General features: G+C 32.9%; 1 protein-coding gene across 1 annotated transcript in view; it reads right to left on the minus strand.

Moving 5' to 3' along the window:
• Nucleotides 1–22,798, minus strand: part of LOC127700839 (uncharacterized) — a 68,687-nt gene that overhangs the window by 7,977 nt on the left and 37,912 nt on the right. The window contains exons 5-8 of the mRNA XM_052204524.1: nucleotides 5,873–5,921; nucleotides 4,667–4,711; nucleotides 942–1,086; nucleotides 420–561 (exon numbers count right to left, since the gene is read on the minus strand). Coding sequence (XP_052060484.1) covers nucleotides 420–561; nucleotides 942–1,086; nucleotides 4,667–4,711; nucleotides 5,873–5,921 — 381 coding nt within the window. The remainder of the gene's footprint in view (nucleotides 1–419; nucleotides 562–941; nucleotides 1,087–4,666; nucleotides 4,712–5,872; nucleotides 5,922–22,798) is intronic.

The raw sequence follows: 22,798 nt of genomic DNA on the forward strand, positions 1-22,798 counted from the left end.
TGAGCCTCCTCCTGGTTGGTTATAAAATTGGCTTTTGCAAAACATTTATGATTTGAAAATATTATCACATAGAAAATGAAGATTTTTTTAGAAAAACTTTCCCGATTTGTTACTGTGTAAATATGTTCAGTAGTGGAGGCTATTTTCAACTACTACTGGGTCTGGTAAGGAAATCTTGAAAGCAATACTCTTGGCAATACTTGTTCAAACAAGTTAGATAAGTTTCACTGTTATTGCATATTACAGAAAATCTTGTTTTAACTAGACCTTTTTGAAAGAGACAGTTCAGTTCAGATAATAAAGTGTTGAATTTTTGAAAAAAAAAGAAGATTACTGAAGAATATTCTGTTTTTTTCTCTCTCAAAAATTCAGTTTATACAGGAAGTAGTTTTGACAGGTTTCACTTTACATTATTGTACCTTGTTGTCATTGGTCGCCTTGCTCTCTCACACTGAACAGCATCAAAGTAAGCAGCATTCCAGAACCGTAATGATTGCCAGATAGGCTGGTCACAAAGGAAATTATACAGGAAATTCTTCTCAACACTCTTACCACAAGGTACTAATTAGAAACAAATATCAATTGCTTTATTATCATTATTTCAAATATATTTAAAAGCACATCTTAATTGAAATAAACAGAGATGTGGGGTATTTGTCAGCGACAGCAATTATAACCCAGCAACACAAGAAAACTTTCATAAATTGTCATTGATCAACTGTACTATAAGTAAAAATAATAAAATTAACTGGAAATGACCATCGTTTACAATTTTCAAAAGAAATGATTCCACTATCTTTCCATTTTCAAAAATTTACCAAAATAAGAAATAACATATCAGAATGCTTTGAAAATATTAAATTTTTACAGGACCAATTTGATATATAAACAGATACATTTGGTTTGTTACTAATTATTTCAAATCTTTTTGTGGTACTTACTTTGACTATAAAATGTAAAACACATATTCATTAATGATTTAGCAGGAGAGAAATCTTCAGCCTCATTACATTCAAATAGCACCACTGCAAAATATTGTACAAGGCGGAAGAATATCTGTTCGGTAACCATCTTACTGTGTACTCTCTAAAAAATATAGACAACATTAATAACTAAACAACTATGAAATTCTTTATAGCATCATAATGGAGGAATAGCTGTTCTGTAACCATCTTACTGTGTACTCTCTAAAAAATATAAACAATATTTATAACTAAACAATTATGAAATTCTTTATAGCATCATAATGGAGGAATAGCTGTTCTGTAACCATCTTACTGTGTACTCTCTAAAAAATATAAACAATATTTATAACTAAACAATTATGAAATTCTTTATAGCTTCATAATGGATGAATAGCTGTTCTGTAACCATCTTTGTGTGTTCTCTGAAAAAAAACCACCTAAATTTACACTAAATGCATGTGAAATACTTTATTATATGGAAAAAATATCTCTTCTGCTACCATGTGTACCATGTGTAATATCTGTAAAAGATAAATGTTTACCATAAAAGATTAGAACTAATCAGTTCCTTTACCATAACAGCAAAAAATGAAATTTTTTTTATTAGTTTGAGAAATGGCTGTTATTTTACAATACCATTGACTGTACTGTACAAAATTCAAGAAAATGCTACTTTTATCATAAAAAGACCCCTGTAAAATACTGTAGAAATGGCAACAATAGCATTCACCATCTTATTGTGTATTATGAATACTGTAAATTAAAAAATGTTTGCATACTTTTATAATTGTCAATATATTGGCTTTCAAATATTCAGCTTTCAGCATTCCTGATGGAGGAAATTCCAGAAAAGCACTCCAGACTTGTTGTTTTCGTTTATTATTCTAATTGGCCTTAAAAGTGAGACTATTTATTAAATTTTTAGGAAAAGTTGCATACAAATAATACTACCAAACTTGAAATGCATTTTTTAAAACTTTTGATAGCATTAAAAAAACCTATCCTGACTCAATAAAACATCACAAAAATTTCTGAATTTACTGTTTATTTTCATTCTCTCATGAAACATTTATTTTGTTTTAAATGGTTAATGACTTTTATGTTTTATCAGTAAATTGCAGTCTAATTTCTTAATCTTTATTTTATTCAAAGTGACACAAAATTGATTTTTATTCTATTTATCTCCTGGAACATCCACTTTAGCCCAAATGCTTCCTCCTTAAAGTAATGAAAAGCTGACTTAATTACAGAGCATGCTCATTTTGATCTGAGGTTGTCATAGAAATATCCCTATCTATCTTTTGATTGGTCAATAGTGTATGTTTAACCTACATGTCATATAACACTATCTATTATACCTAATTACCACAAATTTATAGCAATATTATCTCCATGCTGGTCAAAACCGTCATCAAGTCCAGTATAATTTAGCCATTTATGGTCATTTAGCATGGTTATATTTCAAATTTTATCTGATAGGCAATCAAGAGTTATATATGCAGCACATAATGGAAGTTACAATATAAAAGAGAAACCTATTAAAGCACAACATGAAACTAAAGTGTTCAGACATGTCATAGGCTAATTTCATTTTTGCTTTTTCTAATTCTTCATGCATTTAAACTGGTTCTGACCAATGGGATATATATTTGATGAAGCAAAAGTTGATCAAATTATCGCTTGTGATTTCCAACCAAGACTAGTCACAATACTATACATTAGAGGTTTTCATTAAATCATGAAAGGAGCCGATTCCATCTCAGTACTTTGTTAATTATAATATTTATCCACTCTCAATAATCACATTTAAAATTTTTATAATGCTCAGCACACACTATATGTTAAATTGGAAAACTCAACTACCTCAAGCAGATGCATATAGTATGGTGGTAGAATCTATATTGAAAAGATTTCTCTTATTTTGTTAACACTGTCATTTTATCAAACCATCTTGTTTTCTTTTAGCAATAGCTGAAATCATACTACTACAAGGTGTTTAAAATCCTACCCTTACATTCCTAAACATTCCTCTCTAAGCATTTTTGAAGATGGCAAATCCAGAAGATTGCTCCCAGAGTAATAATGATAAATTTCCTCAGGGATTTAAAACTTCATCTATCCCGTCTATTCATTTATAACTTAAAATGAAGCCTGGTCATGAAACACTTAGCTTTATGAAAATTTTGTGAAGATACTGTCTGATTTGCTAAGTAATTATACATAATGATTTTGTAACTCTGAAGACTAAGTATATACATATAACCTTATATACTGGTTGGCTACAATAAATTAGCCATTTTCTCAGAATTGTGAATCTGGTGTCTGGTGCAACCATCACAACATTATGACATTTCAATAATATAGATCTGTCGACTAATGGATTTACCGGTATGTACTTCACACACTTTGGTAAATGTCAATTACTCAGTGATTTGAGAAATAAATCCTAAAATTCTAAATAATCTTGACTCCCTTGGCAATACTAGTAGTCTTTTGACAGAGTGAGAATTCTAAATGTTAATCATATCATTTCTCACAATACAATTTTTTTGGCCTGCAGCAATCTATTTATAATTCAAGCTTCATTAGATTCGATCTGCGAGAAATGTATATTTGGTTTGTGCCGATGATCAACTAATGTTTCTGTAACACTGATCAAGTTCGTCCATTTATATATTTCTATATTATCTATATTCCATTATTTGTATAATCAATCAAATGCTGTTTAGTTGCATGTAAAATATTGCTCCATCAAGCTTAATCCAAATTCTATGAAATAAATGGCATTCAGTAGGAGTGAAGCTGATGAATAACTTGGCTTTTCCAAAACATATGACATATACAGAGCCTGTGTGTTGATTGACTTCCAAATCTCAATGGCTTCTCAAACACGACATTTTCATTTATATGAAAAAGTACATATTTATTACTTTATATAATTGTCTTAAACAAGGGAAGGAAGAGTTTTGACGAGTTTTTAAAATTGTTTTAAAAATACAATAAATATTAATAGAAATTTTTTTTCAGTTGCATAACTACCTTTAACTATTTCTCAAAAACTAAATATTCCCTGCACTCAAATGATTTTGGTTGAAATTGTTTTTTATGTGACCTTTCTTCTTATTTGATTTCACATCTCACTTGGGCTTTTTATATTTTTTAATCACATTTGAATTTTGTTATGGGAGATAACTCTTCCTGTATTGTAAATTCAATTTCAGGCAACCACAAACTGTTATAAATGATATTCCCAGAAGTTCTGATATTTGTAAAAATTTGAAGAACAAAAGTAAGATATTAAATGATTTATTTTTTATAACAGAAACATATAATACTGTTGCAATTTTTGCATTAACTAGAAAGACATCGAAGTTATCTAAAAAATATCAAGTTTAACTTAGGGGCCTAAGTAGTTACTACTGTAATCACTAGCCAGTCAACACTGAGGTTGTGAGTTCGAACCCCGCTCGTGTGGGTGCACTCGACTCCAATCTTAATTGACTAGGATTGTCAGTTTTCCTATCGAAGGTCTGTGGTTTTCTCCGGGCACTCCGGCTTCCTCCACCAATAAAAACTGGCCGCCACGAAATAGCCCAAAAGCGGTGTTTAAAAGTGGCGTTAAAACACCAAAAATCAAATCAATCAAATCAAGTTTAACTTTGTACCAATCTTATGTAGTTAAAATGCCATATGTAAATTACCTGTGAATTGACATATCTTGCAAACCACAATCTTCCTGGAGAATACTGAAACATATGCATAAATATTTAAAATTAGAAAACTTCTTTTGCTAAAATTAATTATTTTAGATATCAAATTTATTTTTGTATATATAACATTTGAGGTATCAATTTTACCGCACCAGATATGCATTTCAACAACTAATGCCTCTCCAAGCAGTGATGCTTCAGGCATAAACAGTACTTAAGTGTACATTAGATATAGGTTGATATATAATATTGATTGATCTTATGTTGTGGAGCAATTGTAACATTAACCAGAGAAATATTATAACATAGAAATTTTCATGCAATAGCCCAGTCTTGTATTTTCTATAGTAAACTGTTATATCATTATGCAGATATATACAGTAAGGTATCAGTGGCTAAGTCAAATTTTAGGAGCTAAGGGCTACTGGGCACCTACTTAGTTCATCCCTAATCATTCTATCAGTTTTAAGGTTATATTCTGGAAACTAAATTGGGTTTCTTGATGAACTTGCTCTTTTGGTTTTTCTTATAAACTGTTTCTCAGTATTAACCATCATTATGATTAGTATTGCTCTAATACTTCAATCGCTCATATGCTTAAAATGATACACATAAAATAGTTTACAGTACAACATAATCAATAGCAGATATTTTTCCATCCATAACTGTAAACTACTTACTGTAACACATCTCATGATCGATAGATGAAATCAAAAGTTTAATCAAAAGAATTATTAAATAGATCAAGTTTAATATAGTCTTATATGACTATATTCAGCACATATGAAGTTAAAACTTTACATACAACAGTAGTATCATAGAAGACTATGTACCATTAACACAAATTCACAATGGCCTTGAATGACCAAAACCACCAATAATTTGAACATTCTTATCTGGTGCAATTAAATAAGACTTATCAAGGTTTCTGTAAATACTTTTAGTTTAACAACGATTGATTTATTGCAACATGTTACAGGTATTAATATTACATTGTTTAGATTCTTGTAAAAATACTGTTTTTAACAATGCAATTTCTCACAATGTTTTATGGTCTGCAAAAAAATTATCTAACACACAATAATTACCTGACATAATTCACCAAACTATTAACTTACACATGTGTATTAACATAATAATTACCTGACATAATTCACCAAACTATTAACTTACACATGTGTATTACACAAAAATTACCTGACATAATTCACCAAACTTTGCCTTTTCTGTCTGTGTTATTTCTTTACTGTAATGGAAAAGTTAGCATGATTAATAAAAAGAAATACAGAGTATATGTTAAATTAATGAGACAGCAACCAAACAATACAAACAAATAAAAACCAACATGTGGCCTTCAACAATGGGCAAGTATTTATGCAATATGGAAAGCTTATCATTCTAGGTCTACAAAAGTGGTTAATTCAGTTAAATGTTTTCATTTTAAATACATCATGTTCCAATTTTTGCTACAACCATCCATATATTTCTAAAATAAACTCAAGACTTATTCTCTAATAAGACCAGCTACAATTTTGAGTAAACACAGGAATTTGAGTTTGTTAATTCTCCTTTATAACTAAAATCATTAATTAAATTTTTTAAAGTGTTTTTGAAAGTCTAAATTTTGTGATGACAGACTGGTTTAATAGATACTCATTATATTTTTACAAATTAAAGTAGAAAATTATATCCTTAACCACTGTTCCTCAATTTAGAGATTCAATAAGTCAATTTCAAAACTTAAAAAATATATCATCAAAAATGACGTTTGGAATCAAATCTATACCATTGGTTCAAATAACCTATCTATGCAAAAGATGAAGACTAAAACATATAAGGGATTCAGCCACTATCTCTCCGGTGTCATTACCATACCGCGTTATTCAAACGATTTCTTCAATATTTAGTTCTTTGTAATCATAGCTTAACTCAGCTGCTCATAGAAGTGTTACGTGATATCTTTCAACAATATCAAAGAACATATTTTGCTAATAAAATCAATGTTTCAGATGTCTTTTCATTTACAGAAGAATGTGTATAAGAGGTTTTAATGGTTCCATTTTAGTTCATTATTCTCTAATAAAGAGTTACAGAATAGGATAGCCTGATAAATCTCTTCTATCTGAGAGAAAACCATCTTTTTAGACTGGTTTTGAAACTAGTTGAGTTGACACAAAATATGCTACTTAACGTGTACTGGCAAAATTCCAAGATTGGTTATTTAACTTACAATATTTGTACAATAGATAAAGGAAATTCAAACACTGTATTTGAATATCAAATTAAAAGAGCTGCATACTGAAAATCCCCTCTGTATAAGCAGGGACAATGAAAATCCCCTCTGTATAAGCAGGGACAATGAAAATGCCCTCTGTATAAGCAGGGACAATGAAAATGCCCTCTGTATAAGCAGTGACAATGAAAATCCCCTCTGTATAAGCAGGGACAATGAAAATCCCCTCTGTATAAGCAGGGACAATGAAAATCTCCTCTGTATAAGCAGGGACAATGAAAATCCCCTCTGTATAAGCAGTGACAATGAAAATCCCCTCTGTATAAGCAGGGACAATGAAAATGCCCTCTGTATAAGCAGGGACAATGAAAATGCCCTCTGTATAAGCAGGGACAATGAAAATCCCCTCTGTATAAGCAGTGACAATGAAAATCCCCTCTGTATAAGCAGGGACAATGAAAATGCCCTCTGTATAAGCAGGGACAATGAAAATGCCCTCTGTATAAGCAGGGACAATGAAAATCCCCTCTGTATAAGCAGGGACAATGAAAATCCCCTCTGTATAAGCAGGGACAACACAGCAAGAGTGTAAAGAGCAAGTAAAATTTGTATGAAATGATCCATGTCTAAGTGCAGGTATTCCACACCAAAAAAAAAACTAAACGGAAAAAAACACAAACCCTCATTATCTGTAAAATTCCTTAATACAAGAACGTACAAACTAAACCAATTATCTGTAGATAACCAGGACTAAAAGAAAATGTGTTTGGTAGGAATAAATGACAGAAGAAAATTAGAAAACAAATGATGGTCAACAAAAGAAAATATTATCATTGTTTTTTAGCTATATTAAAACTATTTTCTGGTAGATGGATAGTGGTTTTGATGCATTATAAGAAAAATTACTGTAGGTTGCACTTTGTAACTACAGCTGTTTCACAAACCACACCTCTTTTGGGGAGATATTTTATTTTGTTAACCTGCTGTTTCAAGATATGATCTCTATGTTTCATTTCATAGAGACACAACTTTATTAGAATAAATACATGGATAGTGGCCAAATTGAATTCTGAGGAAAATCCAAAGTGAAGGAATGGATAGTACAGAATTTTAGTATAAGTTTGAACTCTTTGAAGTTCAGGAGGCATATAAATGTTGAAAATATGCTGCACAGTCCTATATTTTGACCTTTGAAAAATATAGTAGTGCATATGAACTTTTAATTCTAGGATATAATTTTGTACTAAACTTGGTGGCACAGTTTTAGCTGTAAAAGGATTTCCTATGGAAAATTGCATTGTCTATATTTACAGAAATGCTTCTTAAAGACTTAAAATATTTAGTATAAACATGATAGCTAACTTGAAATAATTGGCTGTTTAGTTTGTTTGTTTGTTGTTGTCGCAACTATCAGAAACTTTGGCTATATCATAGCTGCCACAGCAATTTTTATTGATGCACTGCAACCATACCGCAAATATTTTCTTTTGATTCACTTTAATAATTAAACAAGCTCTTAGTATCTTTATCTTGAATTATTGATTACCCTGAAAGAACATTTATAACATACTATGCATTTTACAAGGAAGTGTAAAGATTGAGACTCTATCTCTCAAGGCATTTACATGATAACAGGCTGTAAACATTTATTTACTTTATTCTCCACATTAACTGACATTTCACTTAATCAATAACTCGAAAATATCTTCAAATAAACTTTAAGATTCCACAGAAAATTTATCACCAATTATGGAGTCAAGATTTACCAGCAGGATACTAAATTTTAAGCCTGTAACTGATAATTAAAATTTACAGGAACTTCGGGGATGCAATCAATTTTCAGAAGATGATAAAGTCACTAGAATTTTTGTCTTAAGCCTTATTTTATTCTACAATTTTTCTATTTTAAGAATAAAATTAAATGGCCAATTGATATCATGGCTGTAAAATTTTGAAATTCTGTCATTTTAGAGTCAAAATATTCTCATATTGAGAAATTAGAGGCAACAGTAGATAACCTATGTCGTAAACCTCAAAATCTATTCTGATATATACAAATCAATCAAATAAAAACAACTGAGGGAATCACATGAACTCCAAAACAAGAGACTGCGTGCATCACCAGGGTTAGTATCTTCTTCTATAAATGCATAATCAGCCATGCGAATCCACACTCAATGTGATACAATAAGGAATCGGACAAATTTTGAAAGCCTAAGAACAGTTTTATTTTATTTTCAGAACTTCGTTGTAAGTCACCTGCGTCATCATTATAACTGATTATTTGTAATTTCTTCAATAAATATCTTATAATCATACTACTTTTCAAGAATTAGATGCAAAAACTATTATATCTTCCACATACAACAGGCAGCTGCCTCACTGCCCTAGTAGTGTATCTTCCCCATATAAGGAAAATTCAAAACGGAAGGTCCTTTATAATGAAATGGCAAAATCAAAAACTCAAACACATCAAACTGCTGGAAAACAACTGTCATATTCCTGACTTGGAACAGGCATTTCCTTATGTTTGGTGGCTTAAACCTGGTTTTATAGCTAGCTAAACCTCTCACTTGTATGATAGTCACTTAGAATTCCATGATATTGACAAGGCAGCTGCCTCACTGCCAGAGTAATGTATTTTCCCTATACAACAGCCAGCTGCTTCACTGACAGAGTAATGTATCTTCCCTATACAACAGCCAGCTGCCTCAATTTCAGAGTAGTCTATGTAGCTGGCTGACATCTTATCTGAACAGAAAACAGAACTCCAGTTTATAATATCAACAGTAGGTGTTTGGGTCATCTGCTTCCTTCATTGTTTTCAAAAATGGCAAGGCGCTCAGTATGAATATGGCATATTTTGCCAATTACTTGATGGAAATCCAGTTCACCCCATACACATAAAAAAAACTGACTACCATGGATTAGCAGAAATGTAAAAATCTTACACTGGACCTACTACAATAAACATACATACAAACAAAGTTTATATTTAGTCTGAGCATCCAACATGGATATAACTATCTGTCTTGGTAGGCCCTAAGCTTATATGATGATTGTTAAACATATACAGATATTCATCCCCATCTATCTACAGCCTCATTTCAAAAACTTTTGATTAATTATCATTTTCTGCTATATCTAAGCCCAGCACAGTGTATGCAATATAATTTTAACAGTTGTTCTTAGATTCTGACTTTTTATTTCAACACAAGAAAATGTCACTAATTCAATATATATTTAGGTTTTTATGTTCTTGTAATCAATTGCTTCAATTTACTTTAAATCTCCAATGACAACATATATTGAAAAATAACATAAAATATTATGCAATCGTTCAAAACATTTCACCCTTCAATTAATTCAATATCTATCTAAATCTCACATCCTCAAAATCATCCAAAATTTCGATGAGAAAATTTTGAATGATTGACTTAAAAATAAGACCCTTGCTCTCAAAATACCAAAAAAAAAATCATTTCAATTATAAGGATTTATTGAAATGTTGAAAGAAATTTCCCACATGCTATTTTAATGAGTAAAAACTTTGAATTGCATTAATTCCAAAACAGAAAACTTTCCTGCACTTAGGAAATTGGAGAAATTAAAAATTATATCCATTCATCAAGACCAGTCTATATCTGAAATTTGCTACTTAAAATTCCATTTTTTTTTAAACAATCCATTTGAAATGTAATAGATTTAGTCAAGTGTTAAGCCTTTAGAACCTTCTTTAAATTTCACAATGGATACAACTAAATTAAAACATGACAGTTTAAATGGGTTAGTTGTAGAACCTTTTTTTCCGATTCAGAACTTTGAAATAAAACTAAAATGCAGCCTGATAAAACACTCAAACTTTTCCAAATAGATGCAAATAAAGCTGTAAAGTATACAAATATGCTTCATCCTTTTAATTGAAGCTTAATGATGGGAAAAAATGTCAAAACATTTTTAGTCATGAAGCACTTATTATCTAGAAGCAACTGGGATTGGAGAATGTCTGTAGTAGTACACTATAACAGATATCGACCTCATCAGCAGGAGATAATAATGAAATTGGAATCTTTTAATAATCTATATTAAAAGGTCCATTAAATTGCTACAAAGATGAAATTTAATGTGGCAGCTTCACCAAAGATTACAACATTCTGACAAAATTAATTGAACAAGGAGTTAGAAAATGAGTAGGAGTTTAGATCACAGCATTCTTACATTTTAATCATGTTATTCAATATGTCTCGTGCATATTGTTGTGTGCTCTGAATCACCTAGGCCCTGATCCGGGTTTGATGTTGGGGGATTAGGCAGCTCCTGAGAATAAGGAGTTAGAGGACCTTATTTTGACAAAAAATGAATGTAATATTAACAGTAAATTAATTTTCCCACCTTATGTTAGAGAGGAGGGCGCTGGGTGCGCCCCCGTCTGAACCGAAGCCTGCTCACCTATGGTCATGCACTGTACTGTTTGAAAGACTTTTAACAATACTGCAACTTATCACAAAGACAACTCAGATGTTGACTGATTTTCTTCACATTTTAATTCAAATCTATTTTTGTCTTAAAAATTGTTTTAAAGGGGTTTTACCTGTTGAAAACAAAATTTCTCATATTAAACAACCTCCATGACTCTTTTCAAACTCTATAACTTAAAAACATGACTAAAATGGTTCAAAAGTGATACTATAAATTACGACATTATTGTGAGTATATTATCAATGCAGATAATGAGACTCATGGAGCAATAATGAGTAGCCATCATTTGAGACTCATGGAGTATTGCAATAATGAGTAGCCATCATTTGAGACTCATGGAGTATTGCAATAATGAGTAGCCATCATTTGAGACTCATGGAGTATCGCAATAATGAGTAGCCATCATTTGAGACTCATGGAGTATTGCAATAATGAGTAGCCATCATTTAAACTCACATTTTTGTTCATTCTTCAAAAATCGCATAATATATGCAATAATTTCTGAATTTACAGTAGTACTAAATATAATGATGATACACCTTAAAAAAAAGTTGGCATGTGATGTGTTTCACTCTTGTGAAGGCCCTTTTTATTTTTTGATGCTACAAAACATTCTTATGCATTTGGGCTTCCCAAACTTTTAATAAAGCTGCCACAAAATTGTAGTAAAGTCTTTCAGTCAGTCTATAGTATCTGATAGTTGTTCTTTATTATTGTACATTAAACTTAACATGAAAAAGGTAAAACTTTGGAAAATTGCTTGTCGTCCACAGGATCGATTTGAAGCTACCAGTATAGTGAGTGTATGTATTTGATACAACACCAGTTCTAAAGGTTGCAGGGGACCAGACAATAGGCAACAAAGGCTTTTTAAATAATGCAAAACAAAAGAAGTTTGAAGCTGCAAAAAAAAAAGGGAAATACAAAAGGACAATTTACAGTATTTGAAGATTTATTGCTGATTATTAAAAAAAAAATTTTCTGATAAGAAGGGCAGCAAAAAACTTGGCCTAATGTTCCCATCCTTAGATTGACCCCTGTTCCACTTCCTACGATAATTTAAGAAGAAAGTTATGAATCATGGGTAATCAATCCGTTATGACAGCATTATACTGGATAAACTCTATATGATATCATAGGATTGCTTCGATTTATCAATGAGACGGAATGGTCACTGTAATCATAGGAACTACAACAAATTAAAATTCTGCACCAATGATTGGTAAAGCCATAGAAATATATTTTCATTACAGTTTGTAACCTTTTATAGATTTCCAGTTTGTTCTCCTGACTTTAGACGAAATATAATGCCAATTTTACAATTAATTCATTTAATCAGGGAAATGTTTTTTTTGAAAATGCCCTGTAGACGGATACAAGTATTTGACTCAATCAAACTGATTAATCCTGTACGATCCTCGAACATAAATTGTTACCCATAATGACATGGCTAATGAATAAGACATGGCCATCAAAGAAAAGAAATTAACTTGCATTATATGGTTCTTACGGAACGGAAAGTTATATTTATGATCTTCAATGCACTTATTGTGACATAGAAAATTTCTAGAGACTTTAATACAAGTAAAGAACCAGTAGTTTAAAATGAATTTAACATTTAAATAATCACATTTCTTGAATGCAAAGAATATACAGTTTTTTAATTATCTTTTAGTCGCTTACTATTTGAAGACATTTTAGTATTCATTTAAGGAAAGAGTTGTTGAAAATGGAAGTTTCCAATGAAAATTTACTTAAAATAATTTTTCTTCAAAGTAAAATCATAAATATCACTCATTTGTTACCAATATTATTTTTCTTATTTAATTCAGGGTGAGATAATTTTTTAGTATTTTTATAAAAATAAAAAATTGCTGATGCAAATTTTAGTGTCCCAAAACTAAGATAAAATCCTGATATCTTCAAAAGGAAATTATCAGTTATAACGATATTAAGCTAAAATCTGCTTAAATATCACCTCCAATAAATGACAACTATAACTGGTCAATCCCTCAGACAACACTTCATCAGTACCATTCAGTGTTTACATTGACATTTACAAATAAAAGCCATTAATAGTTTACAATAGACAAGCTGCTATTATAGATGACTAAAATCGAAAGATAATAAATTTGGTCAGTTGTTATATAGCCAACAATCCTTATTTCGACTTTCAAATATCATTTCTAAACCAATAATATTGTCTGCATAAAGAATTTGTGTGGGTTACGATAAAATACATCATTCTTATGATATGTTAGGTATACTTGTACAATCGTAAAACAAATCAATATGTATGTACGTCAGGATGATTCTTTATAAAATATTAACTAATTTTCACTTAAAAATAATTCTAATGATTTTGCACTGACAATTGTCTTTATTTGTTATTCCTTTCATGAGAGAGAACAATAAATTATTATAGTTTTAATGCAAGTCTGAACACAGGTTCATTTGATATTAACTTTATGACGTACGTCTTTGCATCAAAGAATCTCCTAGTTGCAGCATGCATTCTGAAACAAAGCTCTGACAAAATGGTATGATTTAGGAAGATGTAAAACATTTCAATCTGACTTAGAAACACCTGATGTGAAATCGATTCAGAATTAAGGATTACAAATACTTCTCAGCATATTACTTCAACATCTCTCAATCAGGATGCTCAGCACAACTTCTTTTACTAAAAACAAACTGAATATGGGAATTCGCTTGAAATTTTTTTTCTTCTTTTCAAATATGTTTAGTCCTTTTCTTTATCAGAAAAGTCAACTTTTCTTTATCAGAAAAGTCAAAAGATTAAATAAAAAGGATCAGGATGTCAGAACCATTTATATCAAGTTTTGAACTTGCTTTGACCATGACATTATAATCACAAAATCTTCAAATTTCATATTTGCTCTTATGAGGTTTCAATATCCTAATTTTTTAATGGGTAATAGTTGTTCTGTTAAAAAATGACCACTAACTTTAGCTGACCCTGAAATTTAAAGTTACTTCCTGTCTTTAAGAAACCTACAGGTTATTTTTCAAGATCTTTGATAATGCATCATTTGAGTATATCCTTAGTGTCCTTGACCTTTGACATCTTTGACCTCAAAAATGTAATATTTGGTTTTATCTTCTTTCATACATCATTGTCAATATAAAAAAATCCAAGATAACTCAGCTATTTGACCTCACTTACTTTAATATCTTAAAATGATTGTAAAAAAATTGAAATGAAAACAATTGTTTATTGCAAAAATCATACATTTATACTTTTGACATTCTAATACAAATTAAAACACATCCAAATCAAAAGAATATAACCAGATTATCAAGGACCCTCCATAAGTTGTAACATAAAGACAGCTTAGTCTAATGACTACATGCAGACTAGATTTCCAAGGACCCTCAATAAATTGTAACATAAAGACAGCTATGACTACATGCAGACTAGATTTCCAAGGACCCTCAATAAATTGTAACATTCAGACAGCTATGACTACATGCAGACTAGATTTCCAAGGACCCTCAATAAAGTGTAACATAAAGACAGCTATGACTACATGCAGAAAAGATTTACAAGGACTCTCAATAAAGTGTAACATAAAGACAGCTATGACTACATGCAGACCAGATTTCCAAGGACTCTCAATAAAGTGTAACATAAAGACAGCTATGACTACATGCAGACAAGATTTCCAAGGACTCTCAATAAAATGTAACATAAAGACAGCTGACTACATGCAGACCAGATTTCCAAGGACCCTCAATAAATTGTAACATAAAGACAGCTATGACTACATGCAGACTAGATTTCCAAGGACCCTCAATAAATTGTAACAAAAAGACAGCTATGACTACATGCAGACTAGATTTCCAAGGACCCTCAATAAATTGTAACATAAAAACAGCTATGACTACATGCAGACTAGATTTCCAAGGACCCTCAATAAATTGTAACAAAAAGACAGCTATGACTACATGCAGACTAGATTTCCAAGGACCCTCAATAAATTGTAACATAAAGACAGCTATGACTACATGCAGACCAGATTTCCAAGGACCCTCAATAAATTGTAACATAAAGACAGCTATGACTACATGCAGACTAGATTTCCAAGGACTCTCAATAAAGTGTAACAAAAAGACAGCTATGACTACATGCAGACCAGATTTCCAAGGACCCTCAATAAAGTGTAACATTAAGACAGCTATGACTACATGCAGACCAGATTTCCAAGGACCCTCAATAAAGTGTAACATAAAGACAGCTAAGACTACATGCAGACTAGATTTCGAAGGACCCTCAATAAATTGTAACATAAAGACAGCTGACTACATGCAGACCAGATTTCCAAGGACCCTCAATAAATTGTAACATAAAGACAGCTATGACTACATGCAGACTAGATTTCCAAGGACCCTCAATAAATTGTAACATAAAGACAGCTGACTACATGCAGACCAGATTTCCAAGGACCCTCAATAAATTGTAACATAAAGACAGCTATGACTACATGCAGACTAGATTTCCAAGGACCCTCAATAAATTGTAACAAAAAGACAGCTATGACTACATGCAGACTAGATTTCCAAGGACCCTCAATAAATTGTAACATAAAGACAGCTATGACTACATGCAGACCAGATTTCCAAGGACCCTCAATAAATTGTAACAAAAAGACAGCTATGACTACATGCAGACTAGATTTCCAAGGACCCTCAATAAATTGTAACATAAAGACAGCTATGACTACATGCAGACTAGATTTCCAAGGACTCTCAATAAATTGTAACAAAAAGATAGCTATGACTACATGCAGACCAGATTTCCAAGGACCCTCAATAAATTGTAACAAAAAAACAGCTATGACTACATGCAGACTAGATTTCCAAGGACCCTCAATAAATTGTAACATAAAGACAGCTATGACTACATGCAGACTAGATTTCCAAGGACTCTCAATAAATTGTAACAAAAAGACAGCTATGACTACATGCAGACCAGATTTCCAAGGACCCTCAATAAAGTGTAACATTAAGACAGCTATGACTACATGCAGACCAGATTTCCTAGGACCCTCAATAAAGTGTAACATAAAGACAGCTATGACTACATGCAGACCAGATTTCCAAGGACCCTCAATAAATTGTAACATAAAGACAGCTGACTACATGCAGACCAGATTTCCAAGGACCCTCAATAAATTGTAACATAAAGACAGCTATGACTACATGCAGACTAGATTTCCAAGGACCCTCAATAAATTGTAACATAAAGACAGCTGACTACATGCAGACCAGATTTCCAAGGACCCTCAATAAATTGTAACATAAAGACAGCTATGACTACATGCAGACTAGATTTCCAAGGACTCTCAATAAGTTGTAACATAAAGACAGCTATGACTACATGCAGACTAGATTTCCAAGGACCCTCAATAAATTGTAACATAAAGACAGCTATGACTACATGCAGACTAGATTTCCAAGGACCCTCAATAAATTGTAACATTAAGACAGCTATGACTACATGCAGACTAGATTTCCAAGGACCCTCAATAAATTGTAACATTAAGACAGCTATGACTACATGCAGACTAGATTTCCAAGGACCCTCAATAAATTGTAACAAAAAGACAGCTATGACTACATGCAGACTAGATTTCCAAGGACCCTCAATAAATTGTAACATAAAGACAGCTGACTACATGCAGACCAGATTTCCAAGGACTCTCAATAAGTTGTAACATAAAGACAGCTATGACTACATGCAGACTAGATTACCAAGGACCCTCAATAAATTGTAACATAAAGACAGCTATGACTACATGCAGACTAGATTTCCAAGGACCCTCAATAAAGTGTAACATAAAGACAGCTATGACTACATGCAGACCAGATTTCCAAGGACCCTCAATAAAGTGTAACATAAAGACAGCTATGACTACATGCAGACTAGATTTCCAAGGACTCTCAATAAATTGTAACATAAAGACAGCTATGACTACATGCAGACTAGATTTCCAAGGACCCTCAATAAATTGTAACATAAAGACAGCTATGACTTACATGCAGACTAGATTTCCAAGGACTCTCAATAAATTGTAACAAAAAGACAGCTATGACTATATGCAGACCAGATTTCCAAGGACCCTCAATAAATTGTAACATAAAGACAGCTATGACTACATGCAGACCAGATTTACAAGGACCCTCAATAAATTGTAACATAAAGACAGCAATGACTACATGCAGACTAGATTTCCAAGGACCCTCAATAAATTGTAACATTAAGACAGCTATGACTACATGCAGACTAGATTTCCAAGGACCCTCAATAAATTGTAACATTAAGACAGCTATGACTACATGCAGACTAGATTTCCAAGGACCCTCAATAAATTGTAACAAAAAGACAGCTATGACTACATGCAGACTAGATTTCCAAGGACCCTCAATAAATTGTAACATAAAGACAGCTATGACTACATGCAGACTAGATTTCCAAGGACTCTCAATAAATTGTAACAAAAAGATAGCTATGACTACATGCAGACTAGATTTCCAAGGACCCTCAATAAATTGTAACAAAAAGACAGCTATGACTACATGCAGACTAGATTTCCAAGGACCCTCAATAAATTGTAACATAAAGACAGCTATGACTACATGCAGACTAGATTTCCAAGGACTCTCAATAAATTGTAACAAAAAGACAGCTATGACTACATGCAGACCAGATTTCCAAGGACCCTCAATAAAGTGTAACATTAAGACAGCTATGACTACATGCAGACCAGATTTCCAAGGACCCTCAATAAAGTGTAACATAAAGACAGCTATGACTACATGCAGACTAGATTTCCAAGGACCCTCAATAAATTGTCACATAAAGACAGCTGACTACATGCAGACCAGATTTCCAAGGACCCTCAATAAATTGTAACATAAAGACAGCTATGACTACATGCAGACTAGATTTCCAAGGACCCTCAATAAATTGTAACATAAAGACAGCTGACTACATGCAGACCAGATTTCCAAGGACCCTCAATAAATTGTAACATAAAGACAGCTATGACTACATGCAGATTAGATTTCCAAGGACCCTCAATAAATTGTAACATAAAGACAGCTATGACTACATGCAGACCAGATTTCCAAGGACCCTCAATAAATTGTAACATAAAGACAGCTATGACTACATGCAGACTAGATTTCCAAGGACCCTCAATAAATTGTAACAAAAAGACAGCTATGACTACATGCAGACTAGATTTCCAAGGACCCTCAATAAATTGTAACATAAAGACAGCTATGACTACATGCAGACTAGATTTCCAAGGACTCTCAATAAATTGTAACAAAAAGATAGCTATGACTACATGCAGACCAGATTTCCAAGGACCCTCAATAAATTGTAACAAAAAGACAGCTATGACTACATGCAGACTAGATTTCCAAGGACCCTCAATAAATTGTAACATAAAGACAGCTATGACTACATGCAGACTAGATTTCCAAGGACTCTCAATAAATTGTAACAAAAAGACAGCTATGACTACATGAGACCAGATTTCCAAGGACCCTCAATAAAGTGTAACATTAAGACAGCTATGACTACATGCAGACCAGATTTCCAAGGACCCTCAATAAAGTGTAACATAAAGACAGCTATGACTACATGCAGACTAGATTTCCAAGGACCCTCAATAAATTGTAACATAAAGACAGCTGACTACATGCAGACCAGATTTCCAAGGACCCTCAATAAATTGTAACATAAAGACAGCTATGACTACATGCAGACTAGATTTCCAAGGACCCTCAATAAATTGTAACATAAAGACAGCTGACTACATGCAGACCAGATTTCCAAGGACCCTCAATAAATTGTAACATAAAGACAGCTATGACTACATGCAGACTAGATTTCCAAGGACTCTCAATAAGTTGTAACATAAAGACAGCTATGACTACATGCAGACTAGATTTCCAAGGACCCTCAATAAATTGTAACATAAAGACAGCTATGACTACATGCAGACTAGATTTCCAAGGACCCTCAATAAATTGTAACATTAAGACAGCTATGACTACATGCAGACTAGATTTCCAAGGACCCTCAATAAATTGTAACATTAAGACAGCTATGACTACATGCAGACTAGATTTCCAAGGACCCTCAATAAATTGTAACAAAAAGACAGCTATGACTACATGCAGACTAGATTTCCAAGGACCCTCAATAAATTGTAACATAAAGACAGCTGACTACATGCAGACCAGATTTCCAAGGACTCTCAATAAGTTGTAACATAAAGACAGCTATGACTACATGCAGACTAGATTACCAAGGACCCTCAATAAATTGTAACATAAAGACAGCTATGACTACATGCAGACTAGATTTCCAAGGACCCTCAATAAATTGTAACATAAAGACAGCTGACTACATGCAGACCAGATTTCCAAGGACCCTCAATAAATTGTAACATAAAGACAGCTATGACTACATGCAGACTAGATTTCCAAGGTCTCTCAATAAGTTGTAACATAAAGACAGCTATGACTACATGCAGACTAGATTTCCAAGGACCCTCAATAAATTGTAACATAAAGACAGCTATGACTACATGCAGACTAGATTTCCAAGGACCCTCAATAAATTGTAACATTAAGACAGCTATGACTACATGCAGACTAGATTTCCAAGGACCCTCAATAAATTGTAACATTAAGACAGCTATGACTACATGCAGACTAGATTTCCAAGGACCCTCAATATATTGTAACAAAAAGACAGCTATGACTACATGCAGACTAGATTTCCAAGGACCCTCAATAAATTGTAACATAAAGACAGCTGACTACATGCAGACCAGATTTCCAAGGACTCTCAATAAGTTGTAACATAAAGACAGCTATGACTACATGCAGACTAGATTACCAAGGACCCTCAATAAATTGTAACATAAAGACAGCTATGACTACATGCAGACTAGATTTCCAAGGACCCTCAATAAAGTGTAACATAAAGACAGCTATGACTACATGAGACCAGATTTCCAAGGACCCTCAATAAAGTGTAACATAAAGACAGCTATGACTACATGCAGACTAGATTTCCAAGGACTCTCAATAAATTGTAACATAAGGACAGCTATGACTACATGCAGACTAGATTTCCAAGGACCCTCAATAAATTGTAACATAAAGACAGCTATGACTTACATGCAGACTAGATTTCCAAGGACTCTCAATAAATTGTAACAAAAAGACAGCTATGACTATATGCAGACCAGATTTCCAAGGACCCTCAATAAATTGTAACATAAAGACAGCTATGACTACATGCAGACCAGATTTACAAGGACCCTCAATAAATTGTAACATAAAGACAGCAATGAATACATGCAGACTAGATTTCCAAGGACCCTCAATAAATTGTAACATTAAGACAGCTATGACTACATGCAGACTAGATTTCCAAGGACCCTCAATAAATTGTAACATTAAGACAGCTATGACTACATGCAGACTAGATTTCCAAGGACCCTCAATAAATTGTAACAAAAAGACAGCTATGACTACATGCAGACTAGATTTCCAAGGACCCTCAATAAATTGTAACATAAAGACAGCTATGACTACATGCAGACTAGATTTCCAAGGACTCTCAATAAATTGTAACAAAAAGATAGCTATGACTACATGCAGACTAGATTTCCAAGGACCCTCAATAAATTGTAACAAAAAGACAGCTATGACTACATGCAGACTAGATTTCCAAGGACCCTCAATAAATTGTAACATAAAGACAGCTATGACTACATGCAGACTAGATTTCCAAGGACTCTCAATAAATTGTAACAAAAAGACAGCTATGACTACATGCAGACCAGATTTCCAAGGACCCTCAATAAAGTGTAACATTAAGACAGCTATGACTACATGCAGACCAGATTTCCAAGGACCCTCAATAAAGTGTAACATAAAGACAGCTATGACTACATGCAGACTAGATTTCCAAGGACCCTCAATAAATTGTCACATAAAGACAGCTGACTACATGCAGACCAGATTTCCAAGGACCCTCAATAAATTGTAACATAAAGACAGCTATGACTACATGCAGACTAGATTTCCAAGGACCCTCAATAAATTGTAACATAAAGACAGCTGACTACATGCAGACCAGATTTCCAAGGACCCTCAATAAATTGTAACATAAAGACAGCTATGACTACATGCAGATTAGATTTCCAAGGACCCTCAATAAATTGTAACATAAAGACAGCTATGACTACATGCAGACCAGATTTCCAAGGACCCTCAATAAATTGTAACATAAAGACAGCTATGACTACATGCAGACTAGATTTCCAAGGACCCTCAATAAATTGTAACAAAAAGACAGCTATGACTACATGCAGACTAGATTTCCAAGGACCCTCAATAAATTGTAACATAAAGACAGCTATGACTACATGCAGACTAGATTTCCAAGGACTCTCAATAAATTGTAACAAAAAGATAGCTATGACTACATGCAGACCAGATTTCCAAGGACCCTCAATAAATTGTAACAAAAAGACAGCTATGACTACATGCAGACTAGATTTCCAAGGACCCTCAATAAATTGTAACATAAAGACAGCTATGACTACATGCAGACTAGATTTCCAAGGACTCTCAATAAATTGTAACAAAAAGACAGCTATGACTACATGAGACCAGATTTCCAAGGACCCTCAATAAAGTGTAACATTAAGACAGCTATGACTACATGCAGACCAGATTTCCAAGGACCCTCAATAAAGTGTAACATAAAGACAGCTATGACTACATGCAGACTAGATTTCCAAGGACCCTCAATAAATTGTAACATAAAGACAGCTGACTACATGCAGACCAGATTTCCAAGGACCCTCAATAAATTGTAACATAAAGACAGCTATGACTACATGCAGACTAGATTTCCAAGGACCCTCAATAAATTGTAACATAAAGACAGCTGACTACATGCAGACCAGATTTCCAAGGACCCTCAATAAATTGTAACATAAAGACAGCTATGACTACATGCAGACTAGATTTCCAAGGACTCTCAATAAGTTGTAACATAAAGACAGCTATGACTACATGCAGACTAGATTTCCAAGGACCCTCAATAAATTGTAACATAAAGACAGCTATGACTACATGCAGACTAGATTTCCAAGGACCCTCAATAAATTGTAACATTAAGACAGCTATGACTACATGCAGACTAGATTTCCAAGGACCCTCAATAAATTGTAACAAAAAGACAGCTATGACTACATGCAGACTAGATCTCCAAGGATCCTCAATAAATTGTAACATAAAGACAGCTGACTACATGCAGACCAGATTTCCAAGGACTCTCAATAAGTTGT

This window comes from Mytilus californianus, unplaced genomic scaffold (assembly GCF_021869535.1).
Source record: "Mytilus californianus isolate M0D057914Y unplaced genomic scaffold, xbMytCali1.0.p SCAF_5, whole genome shotgun sequence".
Classification (NCBI taxonomy): Eukaryota; Metazoa; Mollusca; class Bivalvia; order Mytilida; family Mytilidae; genus Mytilus; species Mytilus californianus.